The sequence below is a fragment of the Spermophilus citellus genome, assembly GCF_964194105.1.
Source record: "Spermophilus citellus genome assembly, chromosome: 9".
In the NCBI taxonomy this organism is placed as follows: Eukaryota; Metazoa; Chordata; class Mammalia; order Rodentia; family Sciuridae; genus Spermophilus; species Spermophilus citellus.
This window is the reverse complement of record NC_138191.1, coordinates 62,720,391-62,743,067: the sequence shown is the minus strand read 5'-3', so window position 1 is coordinate 62,743,067 and position 22,677 is coordinate 62,720,391. Positions and strand designations below refer to the sequence as shown.

General features: G+C 31.9%; 1 protein-coding gene across 2 annotated transcripts in view; it reads left to right on the top strand.

The window, feature by feature from the left end:
* PKN2 (protein kinase N2) overlaps nucleotides 1–22,677 on the top strand; it is a 130,111-nt gene that overhangs the window by 51,431 nt on the left and 56,003 nt on the right. For both annotated transcript variants that reach the window (XM_081305063.1, XM_081305062.1), the window contains one exon: nucleotides 7,307–7,607. In XM_081305063.1, coding sequence (XP_081161189.1) covers nucleotides 7,307–7,607 — 301 coding nt within the window. The remainder of the gene's footprint in view (nucleotides 1–7,306; nucleotides 7,608–22,677) is intronic.

Here is a 22,677-nt window from a genome sequence, read left to right as displayed (position 1 = left end):
CATCTTCTCTGGGAATTTTGCCAGTAAGGAGTAAACATCCTTTCCTGTCTCCCTAAATGAAGTACTTAGTCACAAGTGACAGTCTTTTTCTTCATTGTCTTTCACTTGGTTTTGTCTTTATTTCAGGGATTTTCCTAACATAACTGTGAATTTATGTTTCAGCCTAAAATCAGAAGTTCATTTCATAAACTAAAAATAGTTGTATGTAACACATACATATTAACACATTTGTGTATTTGAAATACTTGGCCGGCACATGATGTGGTCTAATTAGAGTGGGATGTATAGTTCTATCCCTTGCAATGGAATTGTGTTGAATAAAAATAGTCTAATTAAATAGCAAATATACTACATATCATTGTAAGCATTTATATTTGCCAGAATTGAAATAAACTGAATGTTCCTTTAAAGTCCTTTTAAATATCTTTTCTCCCCTATTAGACAAAATAGAGAGAACTTTTATTACTAAAGAGTAGAAAATATGAAACACTTTGAAAAGCAAAATAAATTTCTCTTAATTTTTCACAGAGATAATGTTAATATTTTAATCTCTTCCAGTTTTTTCTTATTTTAAACATAATTTGAAATAAGACTGTGTACTTAGCACAAGCTGTGGATTAACTGCTGTTTGCAAGACTTATAATGGAGTCTTGTCTGTGCCCAACACAGTGCATATATTATTACTTTAAAGTTATTAAATTGGCCATTCTATATAACAGGAATTTCTAATTATTTTCTTAGATTTCTGTAATTAGAATTACACAGTCAAAAGGAATCACTGTTTTTAAGTTTCTTATTACAAACTTTCAATTAACTTTTTATGAAGGTTATTTCTTTGTCATGTAGCTGGCTTATTGCCAACATTATTATTTTAAAAATCTTATCAATAGTCAAAAATGATACAGTATAGTTTTTTTCTGTCACAGCAGCATTTTCCTTTAATCCAGTTAACTCATATGACTAGTGAACAGGGGAATGATATAAAGTAGGAGCTGTGTTAGTTTATTGGTAATTTTTCACAGAACGATAATATTTTGAAAGTTTTTTCGGTTGGCAGTGGTTTGGTTTATTTGTTTGTTTATTTTATTTGTTTATTTTAGTATAAATATTTTTAAATATTTAGTTTTTAGTTGTAGTTGGACACAATAATTTTATTTTATTTATTTACTTTTATGTGATACTGAGGATCAAACCCAAGCCCTCGTACGTGCTAGGAGAACGCTCTACCACTGAGTCACAACCCCAGCCCTGGTATAGTGATATTTAAGACCTTAAGATAAAGGATGAAAATCTTAACAGAAGCTTGACAGCTTGAGGCCTCTTTAGTCAGCAAGGAAAAATTATCAGTTGGATGACATGGCACACTTCTATAATCCCAGCTACTCGGGAAGCTGAGGCAGGAGGATTGAAAATTTTAGGCAAACCTCAGCAATTTAGGAAGACCCTGTCTCAGCATAAAAAAAAAACAAATGAAAGGACTGGGAATATAGCTCAATGGTAAGGTGACCCTGCTTCAGTCCCTAGTACAAAAAAAAAAAATTATTTTTAAATTTGGAATTCATAATTTGTAGATAAAATGCCATTCTGTCTTTTCTTATTTTTATTACTATTTTCATTTGTAACTTGGTGTGATCATCTTTCAGTCAAAGAATTTGAAACATTCTTCAGTACTGGGAAGTTTTTAACTCATGTCTCATAGTGCTCCTTTACAGCTTTTCTTTTTTTTAATATGTGTGTGTGTGTGTGTGTATGTGTGTGTGTTGTAGATGGGTATAATCCCTTTATTTTGTTTATTTACTATTTTTATGTGGTGTTGAGGATCAAACCCAGTGCCTCACACATGCCAGGCAAGTGCTCCACCTCTGAGCCACAACCCTAGCCCCCTTTCCTAGCTTCTTTATTCTCTAATTCTGGAGTTCTTATTAGATGAAACTTGGGTATTTTATTTTCTCTGCTTCTTAATCTCTCATAATTTTTATTTTTTGTTTGTGATTAATTGTATTTAATTCCTCAGAGTTATTTGTCTGGCAGATACTAATTATCTTTGTCTAATCTGCTATTTAACCTATTCACTGAGTTTTTAGTTTATTTTAAATTTATTGAAAAATCATGTAATTTTTATTCTTATTTTTACTTATTGAGTTTCCTGTTCTTTAGTCACTTGAAATCTATTTACTCAAAAATCATTTTAATATTTCTACCATAGATACTAACGACATTGATTTCACAATTTCTTATGTTTGGATTCAACTCTCTGTTCACTTTAGGGATGATATAAAATTTAAGGTTATTAAAAATAGGAAGGTTGGACTGACCATGAAAGACTTATTGACATATTTTTCAAACAATTATTTGATTAAGATGGACTTATATTGATAATATTTTTAAAAAAACAACTTTAAAGACTGCAAAAAGCAGAGTCTTAGGTTAATTTGACTAGAATGGATTGACTAAGCTTGTGATTTCAGTGAGCAAATTAAAAGAATTATGATACTTCTTTTATGTATACCTGATTGGTGGAGAATCCTATAGAGTTAATAGGAGTTTTATGTTTAGAATTCATTCTTAGGATTCTCGTCTCTTATCCCATGCTTTCTGAAGATGATAATGAATTGTATAATGGAGTTTGCAATTAGAGGTTGGATCCAACTTTGCTTTATTTTAAAAAGATGAAAAATGATGTCTACTTTTGGGGGAAGCATGAAGTTTTTATTTTTATACTGTTGAATGTGGTTGTGAACTAGTACATGAAAATATTAAGCTGACAGTCAGTATAATGGAATGGTATAAATAGTTGCTTCTACCCATAACAGAATTTACTGAGACAAAGGTCTCACAAGCTAATTTTATTTACCTAGTTCAAGAATATTATTTCATTGCCTAGTAATGTTCCTGGCATCATGATATAATTATTTTAGTTATTTTTTAGGGTGGAAACATAATTTAATAGATGAAATATCGTATTTCAGTTGTTCCAAGTGCAAGAAAGTTCTGTTTTCCAATAACTTTCAGTTTATTGCAATTAAAATTTTTAGAAAAGCAGTAATGGTTAAGTATTATGACCTTTCTTATCTGCCATAAGAGAGCATTTGTTTATCTTAAATTATCAATTTTATGAGTTTCTTGCACCTTTCCAAAAGATATTTGAGCCATGTCACAACAAAAGAGTAAAACTATGGTTGATTAAAAAAAAAATCAGATTTATGGAAAAGAAGAGGAAGCAATCATGCTAACCATTATTACGTAGCTCATTCATACCTCATTTTAACTAAACTAGTTGCTATGATTTTATATGAATTTTGTGTTGAAGCTTACTGAAATACAAGTTCCCTTTATCAGAAAGAGAAAGGCACAAGTGAAAGATTCCTCTGAGTTCTAAAAGAAAATTAGTGAATAACAAATCATTTAAAATGGACACATCGCTGGGCATGGTGGCACATGCCTGTAATCCCAGAGACTCGGAAGACTGATGGAGGAGAATTCCAGGTTTGAAGATAGCCTCAGTTATTTAGCCAGGCACTTGGAAATTTAGCTAGACTCTGTCTCAAAATAAAAAAGGCTAGGGTTGTAACTCTGTGCTTAAGTGTTCCTAGGTTCAATTTCCAGTGCCCCCTCCCCAAATAAGATAAAAATTAAAAATAGATAACAAATTAGCTGAGCATGGTTACACACATCTCTAATCCTGGTGATTTGAGAGGCTCAGGCAGGAGGATCACAATTTTGAGGTCAGTTTCAGCATCTTAGTGAGATCCTGTCTTAAAAAATAAAAAGAGCTGGGGATATAACTCAGTCATAGGAGAGACCCTGGGTTCATTCTCCAGTACCACAAAAATAAAAAAGGACAATTTATTGGTACCAGGGGTTGAACTCAAGGGCATTTTATCACTGAGCTACACCCCCAGGCCTTTTTATTTTGTTTGTTTTGAGATAGGCTCTTGCAGAGTTGCTTAACAGACTTGCTAAATTGCTGAGGCTGGCCTCAAACTTCTTGATCCTTTTTGCATCAGCCTCTGTAGCTGCTAGGACTACAGGTGTACAACACCACATCCAGCCCCCAAGTCTTTTATTTCTAAAAGTTAATATACCACACATAAGCCCTGCTCTCAAATTGCTCATGGTCTTTGGAGTGGTTAAACAAAAAAAAAAAAAAAAAGGGATAATTATTTCAAGTAGATTCACAGTATCAGAGTGCACAGGAAGGTCATTCCGCTAAATCCTAAGGGAGGGCATTGGGCAGGAAATTATTTCCCAGGAAGAGTTGTGGTAAACTTTGAAACAAAATAAAAGTTAACTGGGCCAAGAAGGAACTTGGAGGACATAGTTGAAGGCAGAAAGACAAGTGGTGCATCCTACATGTACAGCATGCATAGTGACTGAGCCAATAGAGATGATCTGTTGCAATAAATTTTTATAGTTTGATGTGATTGGAATTTAGAGAGCAAAATGGAAAGATATTAGTTGAAATAAGCAAGAGCCTTAAAGATTCATATCAATTATAGAAGCCATTTTCATATGAACATTTAATTTTAATAGCCTTTAAAGCTTAGTATCCTGATTCCCAAATAGAACAAAACTCTAGGTTTTTCAGCAAACACTCTGGGTCCTAAAATATATTTTGAATTTTGGAGGGAAACAGTGACACCCCTCATTGTTAGACGCCACATGAACTAACTGAAATCAGTTAACTGTTAATATTAGGCTATTCTACATTAACTTTGCAAAGTGGAACAGAAAATGATAATAGGAGTGTCTAACCTGATTTCAAGCTTTGAGAAATTGTGAAGTACTTGATAGGCAGACACATCTCATTAGTAAATAACTATGGTTATTAAAAAATAAAAATTTTTCTTTTCTTTGAACTTCTGTGTATTTATTTCAAACAGTGACTAAATTTTCAAAACGTAAATATTTATTAAGTTATTTGTACCTTAGTGCTCACTATATGAACTATTGGGTATTTTTGGCAAAATTGAACATTTGAGATGCTAAGGATACCATAAACCAAGACATTTTGGGAACCTCTGGCTTAGTATATTTTATTAAAGAACAAATTTGAAATGAATTACAGTAGATGGGGTAGAGAGAGAAGATGTGAGGGAAGGGGAGGGGGGATAGTAGGGGATAGGAAAGGTAGCAGAATACAACAGTTACTAATAGGGCATTATGTAAAGTTGTGGATGTGTAACCCACGTGATTCTGCAATCTGCATTTGGGGTAAAAATTGGGAATTCATAACCCACTTCAATCTAATGTATGAAATATGATATGTCAAGAACTTTGTAATGTTGTGAACAACCAATAAAAAAATAAAAAAGAAAAAAAAGAAATAAAAAAAGAACAAATTTGTTTAAGCAATTTGTGTGCTGTTTTCTGATAAATTTATAAAAATCAAAATAAAAATATCTAGAAGAAAGTGATTAAACTTCTTTCATCTAAGCATTGTTTATTACAGTGTACTTTTTATAAAGCTGGATAGCTAGAATTTTGGATTTTATTCTTTAAATACAGTCATATGGGGGAATATTTTGATAACTAGCCAAGGTAAATTCATAAACTAGGGAAACTAAATGAAAGATGGGACTTACATTCCATTATAATATTGAAAAACCTAGACAATATTTTGGCCCAGATAGAAATCATCCTGTATCCACATAGATAAAAATTAGAAATTTATAGCTTACCCAGGTGTAGATTATGTATTCCAGGAATTTTTAGCCTAAGTCTGTGGAATCTGGAAATCATACAGACAAATATGAAGTTTTCTTTGATCTACTATTTTCTTGGTCATTTCAAAAGGGTTGTTGATCCTGAAAAGGTTAGATTAATAGAAATTAACTTCTTTAGTTTTTATATAATATGCCTATAGGCAGAGGGTAAATTGGTATGAAAACCAAGTCTAATACTCATAACATCTTTTAGTTTACCTTTTGTATTTTGTATGATGTATTTTGGTTGATAGTTTAAAGGGTAAAAGATTAGATGTAAAAAGCACTTGCAGCAAAAATTTAAATAGAACTTATTTATATGGGTGTGATGGATGAATTTGCAAAGAAATTAAAGAAAAATTTTAGTTAATTAAGTTGTGTTTCTAGAGGTGCATGAGAAGCTATAGTGAAGTATGTCTTCCTACTTTTTATGTCCTTCACAAACTCAACTCTTCCTAGTAGTAACTGTTACCTTGTTTTTTGTCATTCAGAATTACAGAAGTTTAAAACAAATGCAGTTATTTATATACCTAAAACAGTAAAAGATATATAAATAACTTGAACATAACTTAGACTGTTTTAAATACAGATTTAAGGCGAGGTTTGGGGATGCACACCTATAATCCCAGCAATGTGGAGGTTGAGGCAGGGGGATTGTAAGATCAAAGCTAGCTTCAGCAATTTAGCAAGACCCTGTCTCAAAATAAAAATAAAAAGGACTGAGGATGAAACTCATTGGTAAATATTACTTGAGGTCAATCTCCAGTACCATCAATCAATTGATACCCAACTTGAAGTGATTTGATTTTCATATTAAGATGAATATACTGGTCTTTAGTTCTCTTAGAATATAATTTAGAGGTATTTTCTAGTAATGTTTTTGTAGTGAGTCAACTAAATTATCAGTTTTGGTAGTTAGCCATGAAACATATAAATGGAATCCTGAATAGCCTTCCCAAGTTATAATGTGTTTTAATTCATTAGCTATAAAGTGGTCATAAATGTTTTTGCCAATATAAATTTATTTCAAAGTGTTTTCTTAAACAAGATAAAATTACAAACATAAAGGATTTAGTAATACATTTATTAGGTGACTAGTATAGTGGGCCAGGAATCATATTTGGAGTTTCACACAATATTTTGGATTATCACAGTATCTACAAGAGGTAGCTAATGTTATTATTTAGATTTTTAGAGATGATTAAACAAGTATTTAAAAGATAAATAACTTGCCCATGATTTGTAGTGTGGAAGTTGTGATCTAAATTAAGTTTACAGGATATCAAAATCCCCTATTTTTACATAACCTTTTTTATATAACTGTTAGATATCTTTATGTGTAAATATGTTGAATTCACTTTCTTTTAATATTAAATGTTTTTGTCAAGTAATGTTAGTGGTAAGAGTTTTTGAACTTATGATTTAATATGGTTATTAGGTAAATTAGTAGTTTTTTGCATATTAAAGAGAACTAAATATAATTAAGTATAATGTAATTAAGAATTTCTTTATGTTGAAAACAATGTAATCTTTACTACTGAATTTTTACTAAGTAGCCAACTTTCCTAAACTCCTATATTTCTGTTTATCTTATTCTGTAGGGAGAGCCTCGAAGTCTTCCACTTTCTGAGAATGTGAGTGCTGTTCAAAAATCAGACTTTTCAGATATAGTGGTGCAACAGAAATTGGATGACATCAAGGATCGAATCAAAAGAGAAATAAGGAAAGAACTGAAAATCAAAGAAGGAGCTGAAAATCTGAGGAAAGTAACAACAGATAAAAAAAGTTTGGCTTATGTAGACAACATTTTGAAAAAATCAAACAAAAAATTAGAAGAACTACATCACAAGCTGCAAGAATTAAATGCACATATTGTTGTATCAGATCCAGAAGATGGTACAGGTATAGTATTTTATTTGATGTTTATATGGTGTATAAATAAGAAATGTATCATTTTTTAAAACTAAGTTTTGTGCCATGTAGTTTTTAGCTTACCTGAAAGGCCAATCTACTTTCTGTTGGTGGTTAAGGTCTTGTTTATATTCAATTCAGAAGGACAGTGAATTGATGGACACAATAATTGAAACATTTACTTACAGATTAGTAACTGTGATGTATACTCTCTTGTGTCAGTGGAACATAATTTAAGAGTTATTTTCCAATATTTTGTTTTGTATTGAGTCAACCGCATGCTTTTACCTGATTCATCTTTGTGATCAGCAGCACAGGTTTGCCAGTTGACTTTTTAAAGTTAAGAATACATTCTGTGAACAAGGGATATTTTTTAATTCTTTGCAGATATAATTAATCAAACCTATGACCCTTGTTCTTTGTACTTTAAGCAACTGGATTAATCACTGAACTATCAGGTATATTGTTCAGTAAACAGGAAAAAAATTTAAAACCCAATCATTAATCATCTTTTTTTTTTTCCCCTGTTAGTGTGGGAAATATCACCCAGGATTTCAGCCTAAAAGTTATTTTTTTGTTTTGTTTTGTTGTTTTACTATTATAGCCATTTGGGGGAGAGGTTGGGGGAGTTTACTGGGAATTGAATTCAGGGGCAATCAACCACTGAGCCACATCCCCAGCCCTACATTTTGTATTTTATTTAAAGACAGGGTCTCATTGAGTTGCTTAGCACCTCACTTTTACTGAAACTGGCTTTGAACAAGGCTTACAGGTGTGTGTCACCGGGCCTGGCCTGTTAGAGCCATTTTTAATATATGAAGACTCTTTGATATATGATTTGTTTTGTTTAATCTCCCTTGGAATGGCCCTTTAGCTTTTTGTTCTGATGAAATGTGTAATTTTACGAAAGTCCTTGGAATATATTAAAAGTAAAGTTCTCTTAATTCCTAATGCCTTTACAATATAGACTTTTATAATACTACACATTACAAATTTTTAAATAAATACCATTTACTACTTTTATGCAGTGTAAATAATATAGTTTAAAACATGGAAAATAATCACCACAGTTTGTTCATATAAAATTACAAGAACAATACATGAAATGCTTATTACTTCAAGAATCTTAGATATCTAAACCTGTATAAAAAGTTTTAGTAGCCAGGTGCACAGTGGCTCGTCTATAATCCCAAAGGCTCTGGAGGCCAAGGCAGGAGGATTGAGAGTTCAAAGCCAAGCTCAGCAAAAGTGAGGCACTAAGCAACTCCAGGGGGACCCTGTCTCTAAATAAAAATCAAAAAAAGCACTAGGGATGTTTCTCAGTGGTCAAGTGATCCTGAGTTCAATCCCTGCTGCTCCCCAGTCCCCAGAAAAATTTTAATAGATTTTGTGAAATGTTTTAAATTACATTTGCATATATAATTTAAACATGCTTCACTCAATCTCTAAGAGAATTTTTTAAAAACAATAGAATCAACAGATATTCATGTTGTAAATTTTTCAGTAATGCAGAAAGTGAAAATAGAAAAATTGCCTCTCTGTACCTGAGACACTTTCCCTAAAGATAACATTACTAATTTTTTATTGTATAGCTTTGCAAAAATAGCAAAAGTTTTTCTATATTTGTACTAGTATCTACACATTAGTATGTATATTCTTTCTATAACTTTTTATACAAAAAAATAAAAGACATAATTGGTCTAACAGTTTTATCCTTGAAAAGATGATGTTTTGAATTTTAAAACTGTAATTTATATTACCCTCATTTTCTTACATAGAGTAAAAGGACCTAATAAGAAATAGTAGATGTAAGTAAAATTAATCAACAATCTCAATACTTTCAGAAAACACTTCTGATACTCAGTATACTTGATAAAACTTGTTTTCATGCATCACTTTCAACATATGGGACTTAGGGATTTTACTTGGAGGTTTTGTATGTAGATTTCATCTATGCAAGAGTGATTGAATCTTTAAAATGAAAGAAATCATAGGAAACCAACTTTCTTATTCTAGAATTGAAATAATTCTAAAGATCTGAATTAATTTGCTCAGACTCAAGGTTGTTAAAAAGAACTCTTCTCATTTTGTATTCTCTTACCCACAATTTCAATAATTACATTATAAATGGAAATATGTATTATGAAAATGCCATTTTTAGTAGTAATATTATATAAACTCAGAAATAGCCTGTTGTGTTTGGCATTTTGCCAAGCTCTACATTTTTTGCTTATTACATCTTTAGGAGAAGTCTAAAATAAGAAACAGTGCTGGAGCTTTAAACTGTTTATTTAGAGAAAACAGTTTCTTCCTCACAGAGTACCTTGTGATTCATTGAAATATGAAAGAGTTTAGCAATATCAAAAGTAATCTATTTGGTTTCCCTGATTCCTTTTAAAATATTGATTTAATTGAAATATAAATTCCTATGATAAATAATATATTTTGAGAGTATAAGCATACATTCAATTTAATGATTTTAACAGATGTATATAACATGATCAGCATATGATATCCAGAATATTTCCATCACTTAGGGATTCCCTTGTTACACCTTTCCAGTCTCCAATATCCAATACCTATCCCAACCCTTGGAAACCACTGCCTACCTTCTATAATTTTAAATTAATTTTGTCTTTCTTATAGTTTCATATTCTCTCTCTGTTTCTCTCTCTCTCTCTCTGTATATATACATATATAGATAAAGACCTCCTATTCTTAATATATATAGATATATAGATATAAGAGATATATAGATATATACAGATATAGATATAGACCTCCTTTAATTCCTCCTCTCAAATTTCTGGGCTCCCTTAAAAGACAACCTGACCCAGTGACTCAGGAGGCTGAGGCAGGAGGATTGCAAGTTCAAAGCCAGCCTCAGCAACAGCAGCAAGGTGCTAAGCAACTCAGTGAGATCCTGTCTCTAAATAAAATACAAAAAGGGGCTGGAGAGGTGTGTGTGTGTGAGAGAGAGAGAGAGAGAGAGAGAGAGAGAGAGTGTGTGTGTGTGTGTGTGTGTGTGTGTGTGTGAGTGTGTGTGTATCACTTACTAAACTTTAAGCTCCTTGAGGGCAGAGATATGTTTTCATTCATCTGTTTTCTAGGCTTATTACAGAACTTAGAACATGGTAGGTTTATAGTTGTGAATATTATATATCATTAAAAGAAGGATCAAAATCATATGTTGGTTCTTATAATTAGTATCAAGGCATAATTTATCATGACAACTTAGGGAACAAAGCTGAAAATGAAAGTTATAGGATAAAGCTAGAAATTTTTTTTACTGATCATTTTTAATACATTTCAGATAATTGGAGGACAAATGAAGATTTCTAGTATGACTGCTTAATACTTGAGTTTATTTGGAATAAACTTGACAAGTTAGTTAAATTCTGATTTATTTTTAGAAAGTTCTCTTTGCATTCGAGAGGCTCTGCATGTTTTATCTCCAGCACTGAAAAAAAAAATTTCTGACATATTCACACAGTATTCACCTGATGAGCTTTCCTTCTCGTTACTAATTTGACAATATTAAAAACACAACTACAATTCAAAGGGTTAAAAGTAGTTAATTTTACATTAATTTTAAGTCAATCTGCTATAACATTTTAGATGTATTACATTGTGTATCAAGATAAAATAAGTTTATTTTAGATTAGACTTAACAAGAAAATTTGAGGGATTCTTTGCTCTAAGTTCTTTAAAATTGAATGAACTTATAGCTGGAGTGTTTGGGTAATTTCAATTGTATTGGGGTTACATAAGTAGAATTAGTAACTGTAGGATAAAAGGATGAAATTTAAATCTGTATTGTATAAGTAATGACTAAGAAGTGAGGAAGCTTGTTCTTAATTCACCTCCAAAAATAATTTAATCTTAATTTTAAAAATAGAATGTTTATCTGATGGAATTTTTAAGTATAAAACTCAGAAATAATTGTTCATTTTAATGTCAGAGCATGATCATTTGAGACTGTTACTTATGAAAGAAATGTGTTTATTCTTAAGTATAATAGAAAATGAATTAGTTGATATTATCTTCAGGCCCAGGATACTCTGAGCTTCCTGTTCATCTTCTATATTCTTTAAAAATAGTATTATGGGGAAAATGCATATGATTCTCTCAGTAGATACAGAAAATGCATTTGATGAAAGTTCAGCTTCCTTTTGTGATATAAACTCAATACATTTAATATAAAAGGAATGTTCCTCAATACAATAAAGGCCATGTGTGACAAGCTGTTTCAGTCAGCCTTTTTATTGCTGTGGCCAAAAGACCTGACAAGAACAGTTTTAGAGGAAGAAAAGTTTATTTGGTGCTCCCAGTTTTAGAGGTCATAGTCTATACATGGTCTACTCCATTCCTCAAGTCTCACGGTGAGGTAGAATATCATGGCAGAAGGGAGTGACAGAGGAAAGAAGCTCAGGACATTGATGATCAGGAAGCAGAGTCTGCTCTGCTCACCAAGAACAAAATGTGTACTCAAAACAGCCATACCCCACCTAATTACACTTATCACCCAGTTAATCTATTCAAGTAGATGAGTACCTTTGTTAGGTTAAGGTTCTCATGATCCAAACATTTCATTTTATTTTTCTAACTTTCTTGCATTGTCTCACACATGAGCTTTAGAGGGACACCTCATATCTAAATCATAACACAAGCCCACAATTCATATCATACTTAATGGTGAACAGTTGAAGGCTTTTCCTCTAAAGGTAGGAACAAGAAGACCAGGAAGCCATATTCAATATGGTACTAGAATTTCCAAAGCAGTTGAGCAAGAAAAATAAATAAAAGTTATCCAAATGGGAAAGGGAGAAATGAAACTTTCTTTGTTTGCTGACAACATTGTCTTATATACTGAAATTTCTAAAGATTGCACCACAAAAGCTGTTAGAAAAAAGGAATTCAAGCCAGGCATGGTGGTGCACACCTGTTACCCCAGTGGCTTGAAGCTGAGACAGGAAATCGGGAGTTCAAAGCTAGCCTCAGCAATGGTGAGGTGCTAAGCAACTCAGTGAGACACTGTTTCTAATAAAAATACAAAATAAATTGGGTTGGGGATGTGGCTCAGTGGTAGAGTGCCCCTGAGTTCAATCCCCCCAAAAAGAAAAACCAAAAAAAGGAAAAAAAAAAAAAAGGAATTCAGTAAAGTTGCAGGTTACTAAATCAATGTACAAAAACCAATAACATCTCTAGATACTAGCAATGAATTATCCAAAAAAGGAATTTAAGAAAATCCCATTTATAATAGCATCCAAAAAATTGAAATACTTAGGAGTTAATTTATGAAAAAGGCAGAAGGTCTGCAGGGCCTGAAAACTATAAAATATCAATGAAATACATTGACGATGGCACAGTATATGGAAATATGTCCTGTGTTCATGAATTAAGAATAAGTAATATTATTAAAATGTCGTACTACTCAAAGCAACCTATAGAGTTAGTGTTCTATCAAAACCCTAATGTCACTCTTCACAAAAATGGAAAAAAAAAATCCTAAAATTTGTATGGAACCATAAAAGACCCTGAATAGCCAAAGCCATCTTGAGCAAAAAGCTGGAAGCGTCACTCCTAGATTTTAAAATATATTATAAAGCTATAGTAATCAAAACAGCATGGTATTATCATAAAGTAATCACATCAACCAGTAGAATAAGAAACCAATACATTTGTGGTCAATTTTTGACAAAGGTGCAGGGACAAACAATAAGGAAGGCCAGCCTCTTTAATAAATAGCATTGGGAAAACAATATCCACAGGGGAAAAAACGAAAATACACTCTTATCTCACCCCTTATGGAAGAATCAATTCACAATAGGATTAAAGGCTTTAACACATGATTCACAACTGTAAAGCTATTTAAAATAGGAGAAATGTTCCCTGACATTGGTTTCAGCAGTGTTTTCTTAGATAAGACCTAACAAGCACAGGCAGTGAAAGCAAAATTAGACAAATGAGATTGCAGCTATATAAGAAACTTAAACAAAAAAGAAAACAGGTGAATAGACAACTCAGAGATTGGGAGAAAGTATTCTCAAGTCATGTATTGAGTAGAGGACTAATTTTCATATATAGGGAGCTCAGATTACACAATAACCAAAAATAAGCAACCCTATTAAAAAATGGCCAAGAGGTATAAGAAAAAAAGTGTTCAACATATTTCATTAGAAAGGTGCCAATTAAAACCACCTTACACTATTAGATTGGTAATTATTATCAAAAGCTAAAAGATAAATGTTGGCCACAATGCAGAGAAAAGGAAACCCTTATATATCGTTGATGATAATGTAAATTAATAAATCTGGTTTGGAAAATACCCCGGATATTCCTCACACAACAGAAAATAGAAGAAAAAGAAACAGAAATTGTAGCTTAGTATTAAAGGGTTTGCCTAGCATGCATGAAATCCTGGTTTCAATCCCTAGCACCCTCACTTCCCCTCCACCTACCCCCATCCCTAATAAAACACTTAAAAATAGAATTGCCATATGATCCAACAGTTCACAATAGCCAACATCAGAAAGCAGCTGAAGTGCCCATCAGTGAATGTGGATTTTATAAGTATGGTGTGTGTATATGTATATGTATGTGTATATACATACACAGTAAGATGCTACTCAGCCTTTAAAAAGTAAGAAATTCTGTCACAGCATGGATGAACCTAGTGGGCATTATGCTAAGTGAAGTAAACCAGACAGTAAGACGAATACTGTATAATCTCTCTTATATAAGGAATCTATTTAAAAATAAAAAGTCAAACTCAAATACAGAATAGAATGGTAATTATCAGAAGCTGGTAGCTGTGGGAAGTTGGTCAAAGAATATAAAGTCTCAGGAGAAATAGGTTCTGGTGATTTATTGCACAGCAGGTGACTATAGTAAGTAATAATGCTTATTTCTAAGTAGCTAAAATTCTAGACAGGATTTGAAGTGTTTTCACTACAAAAAAAGTGTTAAACATTTGAGATTCTTGAGTATGCTAATTAGCCTGATCTGGGCATTCCACAATTTGTAAATGTAACAAATAGTGTACCATAAATATATACAAGTTATTATTCACTTTAAAATAAAAAATAGTTTTAATTTAAGAAAAAAGAATAGTCTTAATAAAAATAAAAAGCAGTGGAAACTAAAAAGAACCAATAAAATAATTTAAAAAGCAATGATTTACATTTTGGAAAAAAAAAATAGTCTTATGGGCTATTATTGTTACCCTACATGGAAATCATTAAGATGTGCTTATCTGAGGCCCAATGTTCCTTACAAGAAAGATTACTGGTCTGTAAAATGAGGAGGTAATCTAAGCTTTATTTGGCATCTGAAACTCCAAAAGGAAATACTTGAGAAAGAACCAGTTCCCTGAATCTTGATCTCTTAATTGAACCATCCCCTAAAGAAGAGAATAAGAAAATATCCTAGGGGGCTGGGGATGTGGCTCAAGTGGTAGCCCGCTCGCTTGGCATGCATGCGGCCTGGGTTCGATCCTCAGCACCACATACCAACAAAGATGTTGTGTCTGCCGAGAACTAAAAAAAATAAATATTAAAAAATTCTCTCTCTCTCTCTCTCTCTCTCTCTCTCTCTCTCTCTCTCTCTCTCTCTCTCCTCTCTCACTCTCTTTAAAAAAAAGAAAGAAAGAAAATATCCTATATTTTAGTATAGCTAAGTTAATGTAGTATATAGCTCCTATTTCATTTTTTTTTTTTTATTTCTTGTACCTCCTTGCTTTCCATCTTTTCAAAGCCCACCAAACTTTGTTTTTATTTACTGATTTTTTTTTTTCTGATACCGGAGATTAAACCCCAGGGGTGCTTAACCACAGAGCCACAGCCCCAGACCTTTTTAAAATATTTTATTTAGAGACAGGGTCTCAGAATTTTAAAAAAAGGTCCTAAGTTGCTTAGGACCTTGCTAAGTTGCTGAGGCTGGCCTCAAACTTGTGATCCTCCTGTCTCAGCCTCTTAGAGTTGCTGGGATTACAGGTATTATGCTCTGGCAATAATTACTTTCTTTAATATCTGGAATAGCCAGAAGAGAAATGTTGATTTAGTATAGAACTAATAATTTAGGGAGTTCTAAATTCCAAGAACATAGCTATATTGAAGGAGCTTTCTGAATGACTAATATTTAATATGCAGTTCATAAAGTCATTCTTGGATGGATAGAGGTAAGAACTTAATTTTCTTTTTTATTATCACCCTATCCTCCTGAATATGGCATAGAAATTGTAGTTGTATTTTATGTGTAGTAAGATATAAATGTGGAATCTATGACCTAGCTTGTGATGTAATTTCTACATATTATTCCTCATTTCTGATCAGATTTCTCACTTTGAGGTAAACATTTTGAATTAAATTGTGAACTCTTGTGAAGGAAAGAGTGGCTATATGATCATTAGCAAACTACTCCTCCGCCCACCATTTGTTTTCTCACCTTTAAATTTACAAGGTTAAATGATTCATCAATCCCAAATATTGATGAATTATTTGAGTTGTACTTTTTTTTAAAAAAAAGTAATAAAATTGTTTACTTTAATACTTGGTATGCCATTCCATGAATTTAAAGACCACTACCACAATCAGAAAAGGAATAATTCCATTGCTCCAAAAGTCTCCCTCATGCTATCCCTGTGTACAACTCCCCCATTTCCCTGGCCAACACTGACCTGGTTTTTGTTGCTGTAGTTATTTTTTTAAAAGAATGTTATATAAATGGATTCTTAAAGTATATAACAGCATATTGCCTTTGTGATTTATCTAAGGTGTTGGGTGTATCAGTAGTGGGATTGTTTTTTGTTTTTTTTTTTTTGTTTTTTTTTTTTTAATTCTGAGTCCATTATCTAGAAGTATCATGATTTGTTTATCTATTTACCAAAAACTGGTTGTTTTCCAGTTTGGGGCAGTCATTAATGAAACTGCTATAAATATCCATGAATGTATAAGTAAGTTTATTCTTGTATGAATAAAAGTTTTCAGTTCACTTTGGTAAATATTTACTTAGGAGTAAGACTACTATATTGTATGGAGGAATGCATTGTATATTATAAGAAAGTGCCAAAATATTTTTCAGAGTGACTGTGTTATTTTTCTTTTCCACCAGTACTGCATGAGAGTTCTATATCCTCCCCAGAATTTGATATTGCTGATATGTTTTTAACCAGTCTCAGAGTTGTGTAGTGGTTGATAATACACATTATTGTCATCAGAGGGAGCAAAGAAGAAAAAACTTTTAAGGAAAATTTATAAGAAGATTGTGTATGCCTTAAGTAGAGTTACTCACAGAATGAAGACGTCACCTCTACTAGGAGGTGTAATGTGCAGTTTTCAAACAAAAAAAACATTACAGATATAGGCAATCCTGAAATGTTTAATACTTGACAAAAAATGTCACGGCTCAAAATCTTATCCACGTCCTTTGTTTGTCATGTATTGAGAAAGCTAAACTAAAGACTGTACTAATTGTAAAATACTTAAGCAAAATTACCTCCATTGGTGACATCTGACAAAGGTCATCCTGAGTACACGGAATAAGTGACTAAGATACATTAACAATAAGCATTCATTACAATTTGAGCGGGTTCCAGATGGCTATAAAAGGTAGACATATCTGTTTAAACAAGAAAGTTCGACTTTGGGGAAGTATAAACAGTTAACATAACTGCAACCCATGACAAGATTTTACAGTAGGTTAAAATATCAATTTTTTAAGTACTAAGTATAAACCAAAGTATTGACCAATGAATAGTAAACCTTGAGACTTATTAGAAGTTTGTTAAGGAAATAGGAAACCAGTGCTTTAGTATAATGTTACTGGCTAAATATAGATGTGGCTAGGTTAATTTCAAACGTTTTTCCTCTAAATTGTTTTTTAAATGTAGTAAATAGCCTCATTTCATAAGCAGATGTTCTGAATGTACACTTAACAATTTATGAATATTGAGCATAGACTATCAGCTGGCTATAAAATTAACAACAAAGGTTATGTGATCTGAGCTGTCATCCTGCTAGACATAGTTGTGTGAATATATACCACTTGGAATTCCTCCAGATCTTGATTTCCTCATTTGTAAAACAAAGAGGATAGATAGACTGTATGTACCTTCTCTAGGGTATTTTGTGAACAAGGTGTTTTAATAGCTTGAGAAAAATGTCAAGCACAAGGCATGCAAGTTCATCTGAGTCTGAACATGAAGCCCATTTGGATGTAAGTAAAACATAGGAAGTTTTCCTGGGACTGAGAAATAAAGATTCAATCTGTTTAAAGCTGGAGTTAGTAGTAAGAACCCTCTAAAGACCTTGATTGCTCTCATGTTCTACAATTCTTAATACATTTTGGAAGCCAACTAGTCTGCTATAGTTTTAGCAAAAATACTAAAAGTACCAGAAACAGCATATTTGAGCTGGATGTGATGGTATACACTTGTTATCCCAGACACTCGGGAGACTGAGGCAGGAGGATCATAAGTTTGAGTCCAGCCTCAGCAACTTAGTGGTACACTGTGTCAAAATGAAAAATAAAAAGGGATGGGGTTATAGCACAGTGAGAATGTCCCCCTGGGTCCAATCCCCAGTACCAATAAATAGATATTGTCTTCAGTGTTCATCACTCTAAGTACAATGGTGTAATTTCCTTTCATTTGATTATCTTTACATTTGTTGGGTTTCATCTGTCAAGATTTGTGTATTTCATTAATTATAGGAAATATGTAGTCTCTTTTTTTCATGTACGATTTTTAAAATTTGTTCTTTTTAGACATACATGGCAGAGTGTATTTTGACATTCTCTACATACATGGAATATAACTTATTCTAATTAGGATTCCATCTTGTGGTTTTAAATGATGTGGAGTTATACTGGTCGTGTATTCACATATGAACATAGGAAAGTTGTATCTGGTTCCTTCTACTGACAGTCTGTCTTTTTAATATTGTACCTCCTACATTCCTTCTGCTTTTTCCTTTTGGAACTCCAATTAGATGCATTTATTCAGTGTCTTTCAGAATTTTATTGTTAAAATTTAATAAAATGGCTGGGCATGATGTTGCATACCTGTAAATTCCTGCCATCTGGGAGGCTGAGGGAGGAGGATTGCAAGTTCATGGTCAGTCTCGTCAACTTAGCAAGACCCTGTCTCAAAAAAGGACTGGGGATACAACTAAGGAGTAAAGTATCCCCGTTTCAATCTCCTGTACCACTAGAAAGAAAAAAAAAATAGTGAAATGCAGATTTTGCTGTTTGTTTTAAAATATAGTCAATTTTTGGTTTTTATTTTGTGACCATCTTAATGGTTACCTACAAATTTAGAATTGATACATATTTCTGGCGAATTGACTTTTTTATTATAATGAAACAACTCTTTTTATCTGTGATCTTTCTACCTCAAAGTATCTTTGTTTGTTAATATATTTTAGTTGTTGACTGACCTTTATTTTATTTATTTGTATGTGGTACTGAGAATCAAACCCAGTGCCTCATACATGCTAAGCAAGCACTCTACTATTGAGCCACAACCCCAGCCCTAGGGTTAAAATTATTGATCGCATGGAATATCTTTTTTATATTTTTCAACTTTCATCTTTTCTACATTCTATATGTTTGGTATGGTTCTTATAAGTAGCATATATTTGGATGTGGATTCATTCATTTGTTTTTACCACTCTAATTTTTGTCTTTTACTTGGATCATTTATTATATTTAAATAATTACTGTTACATGTAGGTCTGTAATTACTAGCTTACTCTTTGCTTTTAATGTTTCTTCTTCCTTTTCTTGCCATTTTTGGAATTTTTTAAAGAAGTGAATCACTTCAGAAATTGTCATGTACCGTATGCCTACTTAAAAAAACTGTAGTGGTATTAACTACTTTCATCTGCTTCCTAGATAATTCATTCAGAGCCCTTAGAATGGTCCATTTACTTATATTCTGTCGTTTATGTTGTTATTGTCATAATCCTTTTTTTAAAATCCTTTAATGACTTTTTTATTAATTTATGTAGTGCTCGTTTAAAAGTATAGATCATTCAAGATTTCTTTTTAGGAGTTTGTTTGTGACAAGTTATATCCATCTTTTTCTGATAATATTGTTATTTTGTCCACACTCTTTTGACATATATTTTTACTGGGAATATAATTCAACAAAAAGTTATATCATTTTCAAAAACTGTTATTCCTTCTTCCAGCTTTCATGATGTGTCCACGTTGGGTTTTGATTTGTTTTGTTTTCTCCCTGTATATATCTAATTGGAGTTGATTGAGTATTCTGAATCTTTCATTATTTCTTTTAAAAATGATTGTTATTACTTCCTAGTATAATGTCTTAGAATCACTGTTTTTCTCTTTTCCTTCTGAAACATAAGGTTAAAAGAAACTATCTGTTTTTCTGCATCTGATCTGCTATAGAAATAATCTATTATAGTAGATAAGAACAAATTCTAGTTCTCAAGATACCTAGAATTTCTTAGGGAAAGCGAACTTGAAAATAGATCATTATAAGGGGCAAAGGATATAGCTCAGTTGGTATAGCATGCTTGCCTCTCATGCACAAAACTCTGGGTTCGATCGCCAGCACCAAAAAAAAAAAAAAAAAATTAAAAAGAAATTTTTAAAAATTAAAAAAAATAAGAATTCAAAAAGAAAGAAATTAGATCATTATAATACTATATAACATTTTAATGGAGGGAAAAAAGTATATTTTGAAGATATATTAGAATGTGTATCTGTTTAGACTGAAGAATGGTTCAGAAAGATGTCTTAGAGAAAGTAATGCCTAATGTAAGCTAACAGTAGTATGGAGGAAAGCAAGTACACCGTATTTCACAGAAATGGACTTTTTTTTTTTTCTACAGTATTTGACAGAAATAATAATAAAAGGTTATCGTAGAACTATATAGCATAAGGGCTTTAGTCCCTAGATATGAAGTTGGGACTTTATTTGTAGACCAAGCAATAAAAATGTTTCAGTGAGGGAATTTAAGGATGTCCTGTTCACTAGCCACTTTAAAGCACAGCAATATATATTGGTTAAATGTGTATAATGACATTATTTCATAGGCTTATCTCTAGTGGTGCATAAAAGCTCCCTGCTATATAAACATTAAACCAAGTTTATTGAATTTGTATGATGTATTTGAATTGTATAATGTTTAGAAGATTAGAAGCATGCCCAATTTCTTGTAACATCCACTCCCCCCCCCCCGCCAAAAAAAAAAAATCCCTGTTTTTCTGTTTTGTTTGTTTTTGGTAATTTTAGCAATAGATAAGCAAATGGAGATTTGTTATAATGGGTTTCATTTTTTAAGAAGCAAATATTTAAAAGTAAATTGAACTTTTTTTATGACTTAAAGACAGTCCTTAGAATGGAAAAATAATTTTCATCTTTTTAAAGAATTCAAAAAAGTTTTTGAGCTGAGAGAACATTAATGAAGAGTTCTGATTATCCCAGTTTTGAAATATGGTTCATTATGAAGAAAAGTGTTTAATGAATATACTATAACCATATGTTTTATAAACTTACAATAGCCTACACGTGAGAGAAGAAAAGTAGCAAGAAGGAAAGCAGGTTAAAAGGAAAATGGGTAAAATTTATGAAAAAAGGTGAAGTATTTTTCTTAATTTCTAAGTTTAAAAAAAGCAACTTTATGAAACAAAGCATACCAAAAGCTTAATTTCTGCCTTGTCAAATATTTTTCTGATGGCAAATTAGCAAAGTTTCAGGTGTTTTAACATTAATAAAATGAGATTCTGTAACAAACCCTTGTAAGTTTCCTTGAAGATTAACTGAATAGAAATATCAGCTACTTAAAGACTGGTAATTTTATTGAGGACTTAGTGTGTTTTAAATATGATCTAAACTCATAAAGGCTTTATAATTTAGAATAACCCCATTTGTGGCTGAGAATACTTAATCACAGATATGTTAAGTAAGTATATAATTAAGACCATACCCGTAAGTAGCTGCCCCAGGTTTTTAACCCAGGCATTCTGATCTCAAGAGTCCAGGCTCTTAACTGTAGTGTTATTTCTTATGTTCCTGTAATCCTTATTATTAAAACTGTGAGAACATACTTTTCCATAAGAACAGTGTTACTTTTACAACTTCAGTGGATATTTCAGTGTTATAGTACAACTTACTGTATGATACAAGAATTTATTACATAGTATTTCTAACAAATTGTAATTTAACTTTTGTGTAATTGTTTCCAGAGGTAAGTAACTTTATTACATATCAAGGCAAACCATTTCATTTTTAAATAACCCAAAATGTAAGGATTTTTTTTTTTTTAATCTTGTGATACAACTTTGGACCACATTACCTTTTACCCATTTGTTTTGATTCTCTGCCCTGTGGGAAAATAGTAAGTAGACAGTTTTCATTTCATTTTAAGACAGATGTTTAAGTGTTTAAACAGGAATCATCTCCCAAACAACATATTTCCATACATTTTTCAACTGAGGGTATTTTTTTAATGCATTTTACTCCTTTTTAACTGTGTTTTCTCTTAAACTCTTGTATCGTTTATATAAAAAGGAAAAAGAAAACCTAACTGTACCCTGATTTGTACTGTTCTTTTTTTTATAATAGATTCAGTGAGATATACTCACTCTTCCTACAGTGACTACTACCAGTTAATGTTTGTTGAATATTTACTGTACACCATACCCTGTTCTAAACTCTTTACATGTAACTTATTTAATCCTTACAATAATCTTGTAGAGTACATGCTATTTCACTGTATAATAGATGGGGAAAGGGAGGTACAGAGCTGGTAAATAACTTACCCTGTGTTGCATGTTTGTACAGAATCTCAGTGTCAAAACATTCAAACCTAGGCACTCCTATCAACTGTACTACAAACATTAAGTAGTTGTTTTTTGAACTGATATGAAATCCTATCTATATATCAGTTTTCTACAAAAATGTGTCACTATAAAATGAACTTTTGTAGTAGCTCATTTGTAATTCAGTGAATTCATTTAAAATATAAACCTTTCATGAATTTAATCCCAGCTAATAACTCTTTGTTTCCTGAAATGTAAAATGTGAATAATA